The 19,323-nt window shown below is 43.1% G+C and overlaps 1 protein-coding gene across 2 annotated transcripts in view; it reads left to right on the forward strand.

Moving 5' to 3' along the window:
* The window catches only part of DTD1 (D-aminoacyl-tRNA deacylase 1), a 20,699-nt gene continuing 1,376 nt past the window's right edge, over window positions 1-19,323 (forward strand). The window contains exons 1-5 of one of the 2 annotated variants that reach the window (XM_080584692.1): window positions 1-157; window positions 1,075-1,165; window positions 3,388-3,623; window positions 9,207-9,304; window positions 18,952-19,128. In XM_080584692.1, coding sequence (XP_080440818.1) covers window positions 115-157; window positions 1,075-1,165; window positions 3,388-3,623; window positions 9,207-9,304; window positions 18,952-19,107 — 624 coding nt within the window. In that variant the 5' untranslated portion in view covers window positions 1-114 and the 3' untranslated portion in view covers window positions 19,108-19,128. Of the gene's footprint in view, window positions 158-291; window positions 466-1,074; window positions 1,166-3,387; window positions 3,624-9,206; window positions 9,305-18,951; window positions 19,129-19,323 lie in introns of those variants that run through there. The other variant, XM_080584693.1, reaches the window with a different exon arrangement.

Here is a 19,323-nt window from a genome sequence, read left to right on the forward strand (position 1 = left end):
GCCGCAGCACCTCCGACCCGCCAGGGGACGCTGCCAGCCCCCCCCCGGGCCTCCCCTGCCCAGCTCCGCCGCCGCCGCCGCAGCCTCCCCGCGCCGGGCCTCCGCTGCGCCACCATGAAGGCCATCGTCCAGCGGGTGGCACAGGCCAGTGTCACAGGTCAGTGGGCGACACCGGGACCCACAACGGGACACGGGGAGGGGGGGAGGAGGAGGCGGGGGCGGGCGGAGCGTGGCGGAGCCATGCTCCGCCCGCCCCCGCCTCCTCCTCCCCCCCTCCCCGTGTCCCCTTCCACAGCTCGCTCAGCCTTCAGGCTGTCTGGGCAGCGGTGGGGTGAGGGGAATGGGGTGAATTCGCTGGTGTAGCTCACTTGGGTGATTTTTGCAAAGGTTGAGGGGAGTTGTGGTGCCTCTCGTTAGCGCTGCTGCCCCGTTTGTAGTCTGTGTGTGGAGTTCCTCAATGCTGAAGTAAGTGCGGTGGGCTGGTCCCTCGCAGGTGAGACCCTGTATTCAGAAGGCTTTTGAAAGAGGGCTTCTGTGATATCTTAGAGTCACAGAATGGCTCAGGTTGGAAGGGACCTTAAAGATCATCGTGTTCCAACCCCCTGCCACAGACAGGGATGCCACCCACCATGCCAGGTTGCCCAAAGCCCCATCCAGCCTGGCCTTGAACACCTCCAGGGATGGAGCATCCACAGCCTGTCTTGGCAAACTGTTCCAGTGCCTCACCACCCTCACAGTGAAGAATTATCCATATATATCACAGAATCATTAAGGTTGGAAAAGACCTTCAAGATCATCTGGTCCAACCATCCCCCTACCACCACTGTCACCCACTAAACCATGTCCCTAAGCGCCACGTCCAGCCTTTCCTTGGACACCCCCAGGAACGGTGTGGCCACCACTTCCCTGGGCAACCCGTTCCAATGCCTTACTCTCTAGCAAAATTAAGATGGATAAGAAAGGTTTAGAATCATGTTTTCTGTGGTGCTTGTACAGCTGAAATTAATACTTACCTATGTTACAAAATGAGACAATGCATTTAATCTTTTTTCTCTTTTTTTCCTTCTTCCCTAGTGGGTGGTGAGCAAATAAGTTCAATAGGACGAGGCCTCTGTGTGCTGCTGGGCATCTCGTTGGAAGATACACAAAGAGAACTGGAGCACATGTAAGTCATGTATTTCCTTTTTCCTTGTACTCTTTTATTTGTACATTTCTGGCTTTGAATCAGTACTGCCTATGCTGTACTAAAGGAAACGAGGCACTCCTTCTGTTGGGAAACACAGATTTGCCAGTGTTAGTTCCTCTTGAGATTTTACCTAGAATGCATTTTGTTTTAGTTGGAGTTTTCTTTTTATGTCCCATTGAGAAAATAAGTTTTCCAATTCCTGTCTATGTGTTTTTTTTTCTTTGTGAAGAAGAGGAAGAATCAACATTTTCTGTTTTTCTGATCTCCCTTATTTGAATGTCTGACCTTTTTACTCTAAGAGTTTCACCTTAAAGGACTCCGTCCTTCAAGTATGGTATATATCAGAAACCTCAAACTCTTAGATTGTGCTTGACAAATTCTCTTCTTCCAAGAGACTGGAAAATCTCATCAGTTACTTCTCTGTAAATATGAATCAGTTCTGGCAGCCTGGAGGCCTGGCTCTGCCATCCCTTCCATGGCTACGAAATACTGCAATTCAGCCACCAAACACATGAGAGAGAGTTCTCCAGGCAATTCTTCTGTCTCCTTCAGGCTTTTTATTGTTCTGGGGCTGATCTCAGTTCTTACAAAGACAAAGAAAACCAGATAATTCAAGAAGAGGGAAGACAGTGAAGAGAGGAGAACGTAACTGAGGGTGAAAGCAACCCTTAGCAGATGTGGAAGAGAAAGTAGAAAGTGAGGATGCAAACTGAAGGTCGGTAAGGATCTCACTTATGAAATTCATGGAAAATGGCAGCAAAGCTGAAGACGCTTTAATCAAGACATGCTCCAGTGTCTTGTCTTACTGTTTGTCTCTTCGGGGTGTGGCATTTGCTGTATAGTTTTTTTCTCATTCCTGCCTTGGTGAATGACAGATACTTTTGAATATTGCAAGTGGGTGATCACCAACGACCGTGCTCTCAACACCAGGAAGTTTAGATGGCTGACGCAGAAAAGGCAGGAAGCCGGCATCTGAAAAGAACAAATAACAAGAAATCAGCATGACCAGGCTCTTCAAGTGCTATTAAAGGAAACTTTAGTAATCCTGTAGATGAAACAGCAAATACCTTTTTCATTAAAACACAGCTGTGACGATAATTTAAACCTATGTGCCAGCTTTCAAAGCTTCTAACTGTGCTTCATTCAGAAGCTGTTTCTGTTTGTCTTTGACATGCACAAATTGGCAAGGATATTTTCCTGTGGCTGTGCCTTAGAGCTGGCAAAGCCTGAAGCTAGCCCATAATAAAGTTTCAGCTTTATTTTATGCTATCTGCGTCACCTCTTGTGCAGGTAAAACGTCTGGCTGATGGCTGCAATTGAAATGCATTGCACTCATCTGCGCTCACTGTTGGCAGATGCTGCAGGTGTGGAGAAGCTAAAAGAAGAAACTAAAGACTGGAGAGCAGCACGATTGCACTCTTGTAATCAAAGTCCAACAACTGATTGGGTTGCAAGTCTGTCGACTGCTTTTTAGGATTCATTTGTGAAAGTCCCTTTGTCCTTGTCCTCTTTGAGTATTCAAGCCAGTCTTTTCTGGTACCCGCATTGAAACATCAGCCCTAATACAAATCTAAATGACAAATCCCAGTCACCACTTAGCTGCCCCCTCTATTTCTGCACCGTTCCCTGCTTTCCTTTTGGTCCTGATGGAAAAGTGCTTTCCTTGCAGGGCTTGCGGCATCTGGTTTGGGATGCATGCTAGTGGGAGACGAAGCTGGAGGAGTATATGTGAATCATGTTTGGTAACAACCATAGTTTAGGATGATCTCATTTCATAATGAGTATGATTTCCCAGTGCAGTAGGAGGAATAAATTGCCAAAGCTATACATGTTAAATAACGTTGTGACTCGTAAAATCAGATAGTAAAGAATAAGCTTTCTTATTATACCATCTTCATGTCACCCTGTGATGTGCAGTTGTTCTGTCCTGATCTCGTTCTCTACAAAAAGATGGAAGATATTAATTAATGGTCAGATAATATTATGCATGTGTGTAAGGACTTTCTTGGTTGCGGGTTTACCTAATGTGAGGATATTTCTGTGGTTTAGGAAGGAAAGGACAAAGGGTTCTGTTATGTGGAGGCAGAATGAATGTGCATCTGCCATCCCTTTTCTCTCTTCCTGTGTGGTGTGTATTACTTGTACTCGTTGATCCTGCATGGGACGATTTAGAAATTTAAAAAATCTTTTTCTCCTTCTAGGGTTCGAAAGATCTTAAACTTGCGAGTGTTTGAAGATGAAAGTGGGAAACACTGGTCCAAAAGTGTGATGGATAAACAGTACGAAGTGTTGTGTGTGAGCCAATTTACTCTCCAGTGCATCCTGAAAGGAAACAAACCCGACTACCACATGGCAATGCCCACAGAGCAGGCGGAGAGTTTTTATAACAACTTCCTAGAGCAGCTAAGAAAAGCCTACAAACCAGAGCTTATTAAAGGTAAGGGTGAAAGGTTGGTAGGGTCCTTGAGGCGACCAGTGGACCTCAGTTTCGTGCTCTTCCATGATTGTTACCTTATTCTGTGAGTGTCTGTGTTGCAAAGGAGCTGTCTTCATGCAGCGATAGATGAGCGGTTTTACAGTACATTTACAAGCAGCCTGATGGGGTGATCAGTCCAGCCTTCCTCTAGCCAAGCCATTTCTTGGTGTTCCTCTGGAACAGTTTGATGTTTAGATGTTCCTGTGTTGTCGTCAGATGTACCAAGTGAGCAATGACTGACTGCATAACCCGGAGAGGCTGCAGCCATGAGAACTAGCTCTGGGGTCAGGCTTGCTCAAAGGCTGGATGTCCTCGTGCGAGACTCACCCAGGGCAAGCATTTCTTCTGAGGGGTAGGTGGTTGGCCAGGCTGGAAGGCATTGCCAGTGTGTGATGGACAGTGTATCTCAATCTGTCACTTTATTTTTGTGTTCCAATAAGTGATAATGATGACAGTGGGAGGTGTAATGTGCTACTTGAAAACAGCATTTGATGTAGACTGTCTTTTCTCATCTACATGCCGTTTATGAAACAGTTTTCTCGTTACCAGAAAATGCCTGGCTTCCCTTTGCATTTGTGCTTTATCCACCTTTAATCTTTTCTGTTTGCTTTCCAACCATTTGCAGATTTAGACTTGAATTTAGATATAGTTATCCAGAAGATAAGAGTCTAGAAGGACTTTTTTAATGGAGGTTATTCATAGACAGAAGTGGAAAAATTGAGATCGTGATAATGGTCAGCCTTACTTTCCTTATGAGGAAAAAGGGGAAAAAAGGCAGAACACTAGCTGGGGGAAGGTTTAGAAGTTAATCTCAATGTTGACTGTGGATGAAGGATAAGGTACCATTACTGTGAAGTGTTTTCCAAGGAGGCGCAGTGAAACACGTGCATAAAATGCTTGTCTTATGTCAACTTCCCAATAGCTTGATATATTCTTCCAGTCAACCTTCGCTGGTGATAAGGAGTGCACTTCTTATACCCCGTCCATACATTCCTTTTGGTCTGTAACATGAAACTTCTGGTCTAATGAATTCAGAGCGTGTGCTTTTTGAATTTTTATCTTTTGTTGAGTTGTGATTAAGTTAGGACCTGTTCCTGTGCCTCTGAAGCTGATAACAGAACTTCCTGGGAAGTCAATGGGAATAAAATTTGCTCTGGGAAGGTTTGATTGAGTTGGGCCCCTTTGTCCGGCAGGTGTGGGCTTACTTTTTTCACTTAAACAAGGTCCATAAAAATTGATGTATCTCTACGTATCTACATCTTTATCCTTGGTATTTGGAAAATGCTCTGTTTCTGAGATACTCTCAAGCATTTTTTGTATTTTGACAGCAACTTTTTAACCTTCTCTTTTCAGTAAGCCGTACACATGAAAAGAATAGCCACTGGTGTTGAGTGCCCATATTTTGGCACTTGATTGCCAATGTTTTCTTCAAAGCCAGCTTTCACTTCTGTTCTTTGTTTTCATGCTGAAAACATAGATTTGGAAGCACCAGAGTGGTTGCCTGTGCTATTGTGTCAGATAACACACACATTTGAAACTGCTTTCAGCACTGGAACCACCTGTTAATTTATCATTTTGCTTTATTTCTAGGTTGTTCCAGCCTGCGCTGGGCTGCATTCAAGCCTGTTAGCGTCTTATGATGGAAGTTTCTGTTGTGCCAGTTGCTTTGCCAGTGTTTTTTGTTTGTTTGCTATTTATTTATTTATCTGTTTGTGGGTGCAAGGTTTCTGTAGCTTGACAGTTTCAGGGATAGCAGGCTAAGCCATGCGGTTGCACCAGCAGAGTTTACAATTTCCCTGAGCTGAGGTGAGTTAAAAGACAGAGCCTTTGCACGCTGGCTGGTCGTATGCGAGCAGGACTGCTTGGGAGTAAATATACATTTTTGAAATTGTGATGCCTGGGCTGTGATTTAGTGTGACGTGCAAATGTACTGAATTCTGCCCTGAAAAAGTCATGAGAAAACCAGAGCCTGGGGTCTGTCCTGTGTGCCACTAGATTACAAAGGGTAATGGGGGCGCCCTGGGAAGGAGCGCTGATGAACGAGCTGGCGGGCTATTAAAATAGGCTTAGTTTATCAACGTGAGGCTCTGCCTGCTATCTTCAAAATGTGACCTCAGATATTTCCCCTACACATACACTTCCACACACGTGCAGTTGTAGTCACTGGGAGATTAGTTTGATTCTCTGGATTGGTGTAGGTGGCTTTCCCTTTGATCTTGCAAATACGCTTAATGCCTTTTAGAAGAATCATTTCATTATTTGAAAGGGTATTTGTGTACCTGAGTCAAAGGCTCATAAATGTATTGCCGCTTTGCTTAAGAGCCTTGTGTTTTCTATTCCCAGTGTTGTTGTTTCAGTAGGCTGATCTGGCTGTCAGAAGTTCAGGTACTACGTGTGCTGGGGCAGGCGACTCCTCCATCTAGCCTGTGGTTTACCTGGAACTGGCCAGCTGGGAGCTCAGAGTGACCAGCGGCCCCCAAAGAGAAGTGCAGACTATTCTTTCACACCCCAAGCAGGGGGACGTTTGACAGACAGTATCTTGGAGAAGGCTTGGAGCCGTGGTTCTTGTTTCACACAGATGCTTTAAAACTGCAAATGGACCCGCAGGTCTGGGGAGGAGAGAAGGGTGCATCAGAAATCAGCGCTACTCTTGCTTCGGCACTTCTTGTTGTGAAATTAATTCTGAAATACCTCAACTTCACTCTGAGGAACAGAGCTGGTGAGTGCAGGTCTGAGGACTCTGCACAAGCTAGTATCCGAAAACTAGGCCTACACAAGGCTTCTCCTTGCGGGTCAGGCCTTCGCTCTCTGTCCTGAATGTGGATTAATCTTCTGAGGCAGTGAGGATTAGCATGGCAAAGAGCGCGAAACATCTCACTGCCTTAATAGCAATATCTGAGTCAATGTGGGAGGACTTTTCCACAACAAGGAGTTTAGTTCAGATTAAGGTTTGGTGCAGGATGAAAGCAGAATGATTCTGTCAGATTAATTCCCTTTGAGAGCGTTGGCACTTTGGAATAAAGTGCGCTTATCTGGAGCAGGGTTACTCACATGGGGTTAATTAGGAATAACTTTCCAAATAGACAGGCGTAGAAGTAACTTCTGAATAAAATCAGTGTGAAATTTCTAGGTCATGAGGCTTGAGATATGTCCAAAAAATATTCTGAAAATGTATTATATTTCATTTTCAAGTCTTTACATCGTAGATTTGTCATGTCTTTCTCAGCTCAGATGATAAAAATCCTCTTTGCCTCTGAAGAAGGCATGTGTGCCAGAGTCTAAGGGCAAAGGAATTTGAAGAGATGGGTGGCCAGCAGAATAAACTTGTCACTTGTAGGATCCTATTTCATTGCAGAGGAGGTTGCAAGGAGGTGACTCGATCAGTTAAGAAATCTTAAAATTGCTTACTACTTTGAAGAGCGTTGTGGTATAAAAAGCAGGAAAAGAAATAGTATTCAGGGGTAAGTTGCTAGTGTTTCCCATGGTCATTACAGGACCATGTGTGTGATAGATTTACCCAAAGTTGCCAGGATAACAAGTGACATGGTAGGAGGGAGGGTTCTTTCAGCTCCTTTCTTTCTGACTGAAATATGAAATCAGTCCGGAGAGGCTTCATTTTGCCTTGGGACACAGAGATGGAAGAGATCAAATCCTCAGTTTCTTTGCAGTCCTGTGCAGGAGAGGGATTTGTCTCTCTCTGAGTTTCAGAAATTGCATTAAAGGGCAGAACAATCAGCTCAGCTCCTTTGCAGTCCTTCTGCCCAAGTACCACAGAGGTGCTGTGTTCCTCCGGTGTGCTCTGAGGTGAACGCAAACTGGAGCATTACCACACGTGTTGGCCTGTTCTAAGGGGAGTCAGGCTTGTGTCTCAACTTTCAGGAAACCAAAACACAAAAATGAAAAATGCCCTCTCAGAAAGCCTGTGTGAAGTGCCTTATACTGAAACTACTGCTGACGTTAGGACAAGAGAAAAAAGGCAGGAGCAAGTTTTTTTCACCGGCAGCCGGCACTGGGGGAGATACTGCTGTAGAAGTATCTCTTTTTAATGAATAATTGGGTATTGATGTAAGAAGTGAAGTTAGTTTTTTAGCTTTCTCTTGTTCTTTCAGGCAAGACCAGACCCCCAAGCTGCAGAGAATAAGAACTGTATTACAGTGAGGCCACTTCTTGAAAAGAGTGATGATAACTGGTGCACCACTAGAACCCTTTAGTTTTGTTGTACAAAGAAGCTGCCAGCACAAAAACCCAGAAGCATCCTACAAGGAAAGCACACGCTGCACAGGGTCTGTAGTTCCTGAAACTACAGGACACATCAATTTGTGGTAAGGAGGGGTGGCAGCTGCTCCTAGGAACATCAGCTTTGCAATATGCTCAATAGCTTGAAGATGGGGGTGAGTGGTGGCCCGCAAGACATTTTGGAATAAGTGCAATAGAGGGATTTTGGAGTATGTGAAGAAATTCCCCCATGGTTGGCTTTTTAAATTGTTTAAGAGAATGAGATTGCCGCGACTGAAGCCTGCTCTGCCTTTCATACTGTGGTGGCTGCAAGGCACAGAGAGGAAGATCTGGAAGAGAGGGGGCAATAGAGGAGGGCAGCATTTTCTGTTTTTAGGTACTGTTTCCATTAGCTCTTAATCCTAAACTCTCTGAGCAGTGATTCACCTTGACCTGAGGTGAATTCTCCTTGGGTCAAAAGACTGGAAGTTTAGGTATGAGGAGAACAGGAGAGAGCTGTTAAAAAGATGTCCCTCGGATGCAGCTCTGATGCAGGGACAATTCAGGTAGAAAGTGCTCGTGACCTGGGAGTGCTGTGAGGGTACTGGTAAACTTGATGGCTTATCTACCACTTTCTCAGCCTTGAAGAAAGGTGCCGGGGAAGGTTTTGCTTGCTTGTTTTAGGTCCAAACATGCATGGAAAGTGTGAAAGGCTGGCCTTTTTCACGAGTAAAGTACAGGAGAGGGAGGATACGGTTACAGAGAGCTCTTTGAAAAGTATTCTTTCAAAAAAAAATGCAAAAAAAATTCTTTCAAAAGCTATTTACCAAACTCCTACAAAGAATGGCCTAGGTTGCAAACAGGAGCATAGGAATTACTGTATCAGATTGGGATTGCCCTGCAAACCAATGCCCCAAACTAGCGCTTCAGAATATGCTTTTTTTTTTTTTTTTAAAACCTTTTGCCCATATATAAGATTTCTTCAAAACTTCAGCCTTTTAGCTGGACTGGATCCCTAGACTTAACTGTTACATCCTTTACAATTTTGTCTCCTGCCAATGAGAAGTGTCCTGCCTCACCTGAAGTGTGAGCACCGTGATTATCTGTGGACTTGTTCTGTTTTGTGGACATCTCTGTACTTTGCTGTGTATTTGTTGTCTCTGAATATCAGAGCACAAGGCTGAGTGCATGTAGACGTTTTTCTTAGTAACTTTCTGCAGTTCATTAATTAGCTGTCCTGTATTTATTTGTCATTTATTTAAGTAGCACGTTTGGGAAAGATTTTGGTACGTGTTATCCTTTCAGCACTTCTGTCTCTTCCCTTTTCAGACGGCAAGTTTGGCGCCTACATGCAGGTACACATCCAGAACGACGGTCCTGTAACAATAGAGCTGGAGTCCCCGGCTGCCACTGTCGACCCTAAACAGGTAAATGAGCCTGGAAAGGGTGGATATATGGGGCTGTGCCTCCTCTGTGAATACATACATCTGCCTTTATGTGTACTTGGGAATACTGGCGTGTAGGGCACTCTGTGGCAGCAGAGCTCTTTCTTTTTTTGCACGTTCATGCACACCGTTCTGTTTTTCCCTCTTTTGTTCTAACAGAGGTTGGAAAATACAGGGAATTATGCATCTCTGGGGAATTCTGCATAGCGCAAAAAAACCCACCACATACTAAAGGCATTTGGAGCCTAATGGGAAAAGAACGAGGGACAGTCTAAAGCATCATCTCTTATACAGTAGTTTCTCTTTAAAATCATGAATTCCTATTGAAAGAGGTTGTCAACTGAAAAAAATGCATATATCAAGAAATTAAACAACAAAAACAACCCAACTCACAGGCACCAGAGGAGAGAGGGTACACAAGAAGAATCAATATGGTGATTTAAAGCACTTCCTTTGCTTGCTCACTGTGTCTTTGAGCGTCACGTTGCACAGACAGGCTAGCTAAAAGCTGAAGTATTATCTTCTAGATAAACTCCCTTTGCATATCTCAAACCTATTAATGATTTTCGTAGTTAAAGGTATTTATAGCAGTAACTGATGAAAGCAGTGCTATACTGACAAATACTTTATCTTGAGCTATCTTAAAGATGAAAGTAGGCATTGAGTGGAGAACATCAGATAGAATAGAAGCAAGTTTATCCTAGTGCTAACGTAACAGCTTATTTGCTATTTCTGATTATAAAGCTTCTCATATACAGTTTCCCTAATTACAGAATTACAGAGCGGTTGAGGTTGGAAGGGACCTGTGTAGGTTACCTGGTCCAACTCCTTCAGTGTTTGGGCAAGGAACAAGTTTTGCCAGTATGTGTATGCTATTGTTAGCTGGAGGTAAGTAGTTCTGTCACCCTGCACAACAGCCAGGCCAGCCAGAGCAAGAGCATTTCTGTCAGGGGTTTGCCTATTGGATTCTGAAAAACCTCCAGGGATGGAGATGCTAGTGCTCCCTGGGGCAATCTTTTCCAGGGCTTTACAGCTTGAATCTTAGGCTAAATCTTTGTAACTCTTCTGCAGTCTAAATCCATCCCAATTATCTTGTTTCCCGTGGTCATAGATGTTTTTCATCCTGTTTGCTGTTGTTTATTTGTGTGTATGAAGATACCAAATGTACCAAGGTAGCAAAACCCATCTGATTCTGCTCTGGAATTATTCCACATTTGCCTACTTTTAATCTGAATTTTTGAGATTCAGTTTAGTCTTCCTGTTTAAATGACAGAAGGTCTTTATCAGCGATCTATACTGCAATGCTGAGCAAAGGATCAGTTGCAGTAAAATCGTTCAGTTCTTCAGGCTGGTGATGAGACCGTACATGATTAGCAGCAGGTGGACCAGTTCTACTGATGTGGCATGTATGGCTAAAACATTTGAGAAGAGAAAGCATTGGAATTACAATTGTATAAGCTAACAAGCTGTAAACAGCATGCAGCTGCTTATTTTTGTTGCTTTAAATAACTAGGGTATATTGTTTTGGAGGTGTTTTTTTTTACCTTCGAATTCTGTTCTGCATCCTTTTGTGATGTTTTACCCCCTGAAAGAACTACATACACCTCTTCTCTGGCTGGCTGTACTCTCACAGCTGTAGCACAGAGTTCACAGCCCAGACCATACATAATTAGCAGCAGCAGCAGTGCTGTCTTTGGATGAAGGGCTAGGAGATGTAAGTACTCACATACCCATGTGGAGGGATGGAGCTGCTGCTGATTTGCTCAGGAAATATAACTTGTAGAAATGTGGATGGCAGAGCAATGGCGTGCTTTGATCTCCCGTTCGAATTGTTCTACAGTTTCTACATCGTCTCTGAGAGTGAGGGTAGATCAAGTATTTCTTTTCAGTCTTGCAATGAAGGTAGATCAGGTATTCTTGCAGTTATGATGCAGGAAACAAAAGGATTTTTCATAATGATCTAGTACAAATCAAAGGCACTGCAGTTTCCAGCCTTAACCTGTGAAGCAATTTTTGGGTAATCCCTTTTTGAATTTACATGCATCCATTTGGATAATTGCAGAGGTAGGCACCAAGACAAAAGATGCCTGGGCTGTCTCAGTTAAGTTTGTTGTGATCATTGCTGAGTTTAGGTTAGCAATGCCCAGAGTGCTCTGTATGTTTATATCCTATTTTGGGGAAAGCTAAAAATGTAATTTGTCTTGTTTCAAAGGGTTTTGTAGCTAGTAGAAGCAGCCAGATGGAAAAAAAGTGGCAAGAAGTTTTAGGGGAAGTGACATGGACACAAGTGAAAAAAACAAACCACAAAGTGTGAAGGTGTTTTGGTTCCCCAAAGGGGGTATTGCTTCAGCTTGTATTTTCGTTTTGGGGAAGGGTGGAGATTGTTTTAGAATTATGTGATCAGTACCATTGTACTTATGCAGCTGGTGTCAAATATTTTGTGATATTAAACTATGGCAAATGACTGCGTGGTGAGGGCCTCCATCTGCAGAAGGAATGGATTTTCCCTGATTTTTGTTTTTGTAATCTAGTTTTTCTTCCTTCCCACGTTGACATATGCACCATATGAGATGTAAAGTGCAGTCCTCTCCTTGACTCTATTAGCTGACGTTTTTCCTAGATGTTGTGTTGCTTGTTTAATGTTTGCCTTCTTCCAGTTATGCTGAGCTTACTTTCAAGAAATAAACCTGAAACCTGAGAGTTCATTTTCTTCTACTGAAAGTTTTGGTGAGAAAAATGAACGAAAGAAAGTTCAGCTTGTTACTGATATCACTGGTGATAAAGAACGGGGAGGAGAACAAGTAGGGTTATCCCCACTCAGGGATAAACTGCTCTGCAAGGGAATTTTTCCAAGACCCTGGGAGGACAGTTAGACCAGGGTAACTGGTGAAGGGCAGGTACCACTTTTCTTGCCTCAGGCTGAAGTTACAGATAATGTAACTTGATTGTATGCTGCTTACATTTCTTTTAGGAACAAAATGAAGTATGCAATTCATGCGTGAGCTGCTCATTGGCCTAAAGGATCCTGTCCTCTTCTTAAGAAAAAAACCTAATAATACTTTGATCATAAGAATAAGGTACAGTTGTGTGGAAAGGAAAAGGAAAATATTAGATGATCTGCTGCTTTCTTAGCAGGTTGTGAGACAGTCCTTGTGCCACAGCCTTTCAGTGGCTTTGTTTTTGCAGTAAACCCCTGCATTTTATCTCAGTGCTATCATTGCTTAGTGACATTCATACTGAACTGCTTTATTTGTGATGACCCTATGATAGTTTGAAAGATTTGTCTCTTTTGGAAATGTAGCCTGTCCTTAAAGTTGTTGTGATCCCTCCCCTCCTCTCCTCTCTCTTCTTTTTTTTTTTTTTTTTTTTTTGAGATTTGAAATCATAGCAGCTTGGACACAACTACTGAAATTTAAAATGTACATCTGCAGATCTTGTGGTTCCAGAAACATGAGTACTGCCACTGATTTTCTGGCAGACTGCTAACAAAACAATTCTGCCGGTGGTGTCGTTCACTTTTTCCTGGTGTTATTGATGGTTTTATCAAAAGGAAAAGCTGTCTTGAGAGCAGAAATCAATCTCTGTGTACACATTGATCACAGAAAATCAGGAACACTGGATGTATTTGTTTGTTCAAGGAAGACTGACAAAGAGGAGTTGTAGGATGTGGGAAATTAACTTGAGCAAAACAAACAACCCAGAGAATTATTAGCATTTTCAAGTGGGGGACATCTTGTGCTAGTTTGCATGTTCGTACTACAGCAAATTGGTTTCAAAAGTCATAGTATTACAGCTGATGGAATGGCAGACATTTCTGAATAGTGAAACGTTTCAAAGAGCAGCCTTGCTTTCCACTATAATTACTCAATTTTCACTTTTTTTTTTCCATGTCTCTGATGTACTATTAAATTGCATCAAGCTAGAATTTGCCAAAGAAGCTGTCAAACCAAATGTAAATTTTGACCTTTTTCAAAAACTGTTACTCTGTATTTCGGACAGTCCGTTGGGAACGAAGCAATGTCCACATGCTTCAAAATGTCTTGCTTATCAGCAGTGTCTCAGCAGTGCAGGATATCTGTATTGCAACGGCAGATAAGAAAAGTTAGTTTCTGTGGACTGAAGACTTGTATTTTTGTATATTGTCACAAGGAAGATGGTGTTAGACACTTGAGATATTTCAAGATCTTTCTGACTTCTTCCATGCTTCAGAAATTCAGCAGTAGGGTCAGACCAGATACTGATTCCCCTAGGAAGCGGAGCACAGATTTTGACTGCTGGCAAGGGACTAGCAGTTTCTGAACCACTTATCTGTTTGTGGGCTGTGATTCTTGCCAAAGTCATAACATGGAGCCATGCCAGGGTACTGTGGCTTCAGAGAAAATGATCAGCATTTTCAGGTTTACATCTGAAATTATTTTGTGTGTGATTTTTCAGGCTTCGTTACTCCTGGTTTGTCTGTACTTAAGGCTGTCTTAAGGGTTTGAGGGTTTCCCATTCTAATCCTGTGCCCATATTTTTGTCTGTGGTATGTTTACTTGTCATAGATCAACACAGAGGATGTCTGATCTTGTCTTATAAATGTGAACATTTCAGTGCTTGTGGAGATGTAACTGCACTACACCCAGGATCATAGAATTACATAGGTTAGAAGAGACACTTTTGATCATAAAGTCCAACCATCAACCGAACACTACCCAGTCCAGCGCTAAACCATGTCCCGAAGTGCCACATCCACACGTCTCTTAAATATCCCCAGGGACGGTGACTCCACTACCTCCCTGGGCAGCCTATTCCAATGCCTCCCCAATTTCCCTGAAGAAATTCTTCCCGATATCCAATCTAAACCTTCCGTGATGCAACTGAAGGAGCTGGCAGAAGCACTCACCAAGCGACTTTCAATAATTTATCATTGAATTACTGTAGAATTAAATTATTATAGAATATTTTGTCTGCTTCTTCATCCTGATTAGGTGGTCTATAATATGCTCGTACCACATTATCTCCCTTCTTGGCCTTACCGAAAGACACTCAACCCTTTCATCACCATAACTAAGCTCCATGCCATCAAGACCTTTCCTAACGTAGAGGCCTACGTCCCCTCCTCTCCTTCCCTGCCTGTCTCTCCTGAATAGCCTGTAGCCACCCATCTCAGCACTCCAGGCCCCATCTCACTGAGGCCTGTGGTATCATAGCCCTGAGACGGGGCTAAAATTCCAGCTCCCCTTTCATATTTGTGAAGTTGGGCCCCTAAGGAAGCTGATCACTGGCTGTCATTCCTTTGTGCCGCTCTTCAGGTGCTCTCCCGCTGACCTCTGCTCCTTTTCCTGTCTCCAGGCAGCCACTGCTGATGCTGACCAGCGTTCCCTGTGCCCAGCAGCTGTAGTTTAAAGCCCTCTTTGCCTGTAACTAAAGATGCTTTTTCCCTCCTCAGACAGACGGACCCCATCTGACCCCAGAAGAGCAGGTTTCACAAAGCGAGTCCCATGGCCTGGGTAGGAATGGCACCAGCCCCGTAGCCATTTGTCAGTTTGCCAGATCTGACTGACCCTTTCAGTCCCCTTCCCTTTGACACGAGCGATGGAAGAGAAAATTGCCTGAACCCGAGTCCCGTTCTGCTGCTCCCAGGGCTCTGTAGTCCTTGATGCTCCTCAGACCGCTCCTGGTGCACACGTGAAACAGCAGTGGCAGATAATAGCCAGTGAGTTGTATGAGGCTTTGTAGTTTCTTGGCGATATCCTTGGTAAGAGCCCCACAAAGCAGCACACCTCTCCAGAGTGTCGGGTCAGCAAGTGGGTGCCCCCTGTACCTCTCAGAAGAGGGTCACCCACTGCTGTCACCCGTCACACTGGTAGTTATTCAGGTACCAGATCGGGCTGGCTTAGTCGGCCCCAGCATCTCCTCTGGTGTGACCTGTCCTTCATCGTCAGCGTGCAGAGCAGCGAAGCAGTTCTGCCAGGGCACCTCAGGCTTGGGGAAAGTCTCTTCCTCCTGCTGGTCCTTGCCGTTTTAAGCTTCCATTCTTCTGCGTTACTGGCCTCCCTCCCTTCTTTGTGTGCTGGTGGGGCCAACAGGGTTTGGCTTGTTGGCTGAGGGTCCCCTGCATACTGTGCTTGGCTCCAGCTGTCTGCCTCCTCCTCAGCCTCCACGACGCTACTGCGCAGCCTTCTCACGCTGCTGACCACGCAGCTTTTCATCGTAAGCAGACACAGTGCTTTTGCAACAAGACAGTGCTGCATCTGCTGTAAAAGGACCACGCTTTGAATGCTGAGGAGCCTTCCAAGAGGTCTAAGCATGAATTTAGGGTTTTAGATGTAGAGTGGAGTTAGGTGCTTTCCATACAGGTGCACCATCTCCGCAGCTAGCCAGCAATCATCATGGTGCAGTAGACACAAACAGCTCATGATAGGTCTACAGATGAGATGATGACTGTCAACACACTCTGTACTTACGTGAAAAGCATTAATGATATGTTTCATTGAGATGGAATTGTGTGTCTGAAGTGTTATTTACTGTAATACTAAAAAATGAGCTGTCATGAATTTTTTTCAGCTTGCAGGCAGGTCTTTTTTGGCAGAGCATGCTTCTGTAATATCCTTTTCAATCAATCAAGCGCTTTATAAGCGAGGACATGAAAAACTTCAGAGATGTGTAATTCTTTTATTGCCTGCATAATGAAGATGAGTGTGTATTTTGTGGGTACAAAGAAATACATATTTTATCTCTGTGCCCAAACTTTGGTTCATAGACTGATCACGGTACATGCACAGACTGAAGAGCATGCATGTGTGTGTGTGTATGGCCATAGGTACACACAAATCTTTATTTATTTCAGCGTTACTTGAGTATTAGATGGATGAAGCAGTTCATTTACAAACTTTATTTTGTTATAATTTAAAATAAATTATTAAATTTTGTTTATAATAAGACATGGATTAAAATTATCTTCTCCTTCGTGTAAACGAACTTGTCATTTTTCTTGGAGCTGGGTGAGTACTACTGTCAGATCATGCCAACGTGGGCGTTGTTCTTAATATTCAAGGTTGTTCGTGGTGCTTTTTCTTCATCTATTAAAGGTGCTGCCCTGTGAGGAAGATGTTTAGTTGGGTTGTCATGTGTACGGTCTTGGGCGTGCTACAGATCTATGTGTGAAGATGGATCTGGATTTCTCTGTGGTTATTGGCTATTCTGTTTGCCATCGGTGCTTCTCCACTACACCATTCTCAAACTAATTAGCTGCAGAACCGGTGGTAATTTATGAGGTCCTTCATGATAAATGTATATCATAACTTTAGAAATTGTTGCTTACTTTTTACTTTAGAATATGAATACTACAGAGATTTCAAAAGAGAATATGATCCCTTTGTACTTAAGACTAAATGTACATAAATATAAAAACACGATATATAACTATGTATACTTCAGAAGTTTTAGCATGCTATTTGCCCTGAAGACCATCTTGGAAACTGGCCAGTATAAGCATGTTTGAAATGCTAATATGGCATGCTAGTATATATCGAGCCGTTTCTGCCTCTGTGTAAATTATATATGAACAAATATATATTATGTACATGGATTCAGTATTCCATACCGCAAGGTTCACAGTGTGAACACACCACTATTTCCCATGTTTGGAAAATCTGGGGTTGGCTTTATTGGGTTAGCTCACAGCCTCCTCAGAGGGAAAAGGTAATTCAATTTAAACTATTGTGTCTATGTGATTTAGGCTTTTTTTTTCTCCTTTCAAGTAATAAGAAAGAGAACACTAGTTAGAGAGGAGTGGATTTCCTGTTTCATGGAGTTACGTTACGGAACTACGTGCTACGCAGACACTTTTTCTGCACCATTATTGCTGAGAAAGGGTCACCGCTAAGAGCCAAGCTGCCACAGTAACAGAAAGGGGTACCAGCTGCAGCAGCTGTTTAGGTTACAGGTTTGTTGCAACAGGTTTGACTGTTTTGGCTTTGTGTTGGGGGTACTCTGTAATAATTGACTGTTAGGTTGAAGGCTACGGAGGAATGATGTACACACATCAATGATGAATGATGTAGATATTTATAAAGGTGTACAAATCAATATTTTGAAACGTAGGAGCTGTGCTTTCTGCAGCCTGCAGCTAATATAACATGCCTTCCCACTTCAATACGTTTTTGTCTGTGAAGGTCACTATAACCCCAAACCTGGTTTCAGCAGCAGAATGAGCCCAGTGCAATTTGTATAAATAAAAAACAACTGCATAGACATCATCTAAGTACTGTTAATCAATGCTTAGCACCTTTAATAGTAAGGGCTCTCAAACATTTGTTTCCCTTCTTGCAGATGCACTCACTTTCTCAGTCACTTTTAACATTCACATGCTGTTTATGTAGGCTTGTTGGCAGAATAGTAGTGTATATCTATCAGACACTTGAGTTAGAATATTGCCTGTATCGTGCCCTGGGTGCTTGTTACATATCTGCATGTGACAAGGACTGGATCATGCTAAACAGATGCATTGTACTCTGTCATTTCACACAGTGAAAGTAAACTAATTTTAGTTGTGAAAAAAAGATCAAAGGATATTCTGTGTCAGCCTAGAAGCCCGTGTGTGCAGGTATGTAAGGATGGTGTGTATGTGCCGTGAGGTACAAGGGGATGCTGTGCATCCTCCCGAGACTCTGCATTCTGCCCTCAAAGCTCTTAGTGGCTTGCAGATTTACATCTTCACATGCATCTTCCACAAGCCTGTCTAATTCAAAATCAGCACACTTAATCTAACTTACTTGATTCTATGAAGATTTCACCTCAGAAAAGATCTGCTAGCCATGAAATGGTAGCTTGTGACTAGCATGCTTTATCCTGCGGGAATCATCATGGAAGCACTTGAGAAAATCAGAAGATTATGGAAATTAACCAAGCTGAAGGACTGCACGCAGTGTCCATAGTGATTTAAGTAACTATCAGTTTGTAGCGTCCCCAAAACTTACAGCAGCCTGCTTCTCTGAAAAATGGGAAAGAGATGTAGCAGTGACAGCTAAGTGCAGCTTAGTTTGACTTTTCTAGGAGCATTGAAAATACCTCTGTGGAGAGGTGGCAAGGTGGTGTTAGCTGAAGGTTTTGTCCAAGCTGATTTGAAATGGTTATTCTATATCCTATGTGATGCTAAAGTTCATCTCTTTCTTTTTTTTTTTTTTTCCCCTGGTAGAAATAAATGTGTTGCCTGAACTTGTTAGAAACCTGCAGACTATGACACTGCTGCTTAAGACCCAAAGCAGAACAGGAGGTTGGTGGAATCCAGCCACGCCTTTTGGTCCTTGTGTTTTATTCTTTTCTATGTTGGCAGATTGCGTTGAGCAGAAAAGGAACTCAGAGAAAAAGCAGAGGATAGTCCTTTGAATATGTACAGTTCTCATTTACACTCAGGGTCGTGATCATGTTAGTGTATGAGAATTCACTGTCTTTTCCAAATACCCGAAAATCTAAACATTTTCTTTTTTCTTTCTTTTGTTTCTCAATGATATGCGTATAGCTATTATGAATCTGAGTTACCAGGTTGCTACAAATGCTCACATTTACAAGTTTTTAGAAATACTGTCTTCTGAAATGACTTTATTCCATAAAGTCTTTTCTCACTCTCCTTGCTTTGTAAATAGCTGACAAAACTTGAAAAGCAACAGCAAAGAAAAGAGAAGACCAGAACCAAGGTACCCTCTGAATCAAGTAGAGAAAGAAATGCCCCCCGTAACAAGGACGACCCCAGCGCAAGCAGTGGAGCAGAAGGAGACGTGTCTTCGGAAAGAGAGCCTTAGCTCCTCCAAAGCAGGCCTCAGGTATGGCTTTTACACTCCTGTAAAGTTGTGTCCTCCTGCTTGGCAGTCTCTAACCCTGGGTACTTCGCTGAAGCAGTACCTGGAGTCTGCACAGAGTTGCATTTAAAGTGTTGAAAGGTGAAATTCTGATAATCTTGCTGGTGGGTAGCCTCCTTTTTGATCTGCAGTTGGCAGAGCAGAATGCCAGAATGTAGA

Source organism: Anser brachyrhynchus (genome assembly GCF_964034855.1).
Source record: "Anser brachyrhynchus genome assembly, chromosome: 3".
Lineage (NCBI taxonomy): Eukaryota > Metazoa > Chordata > Aves > Anseriformes > Anatidae > Anser > Anser brachyrhynchus.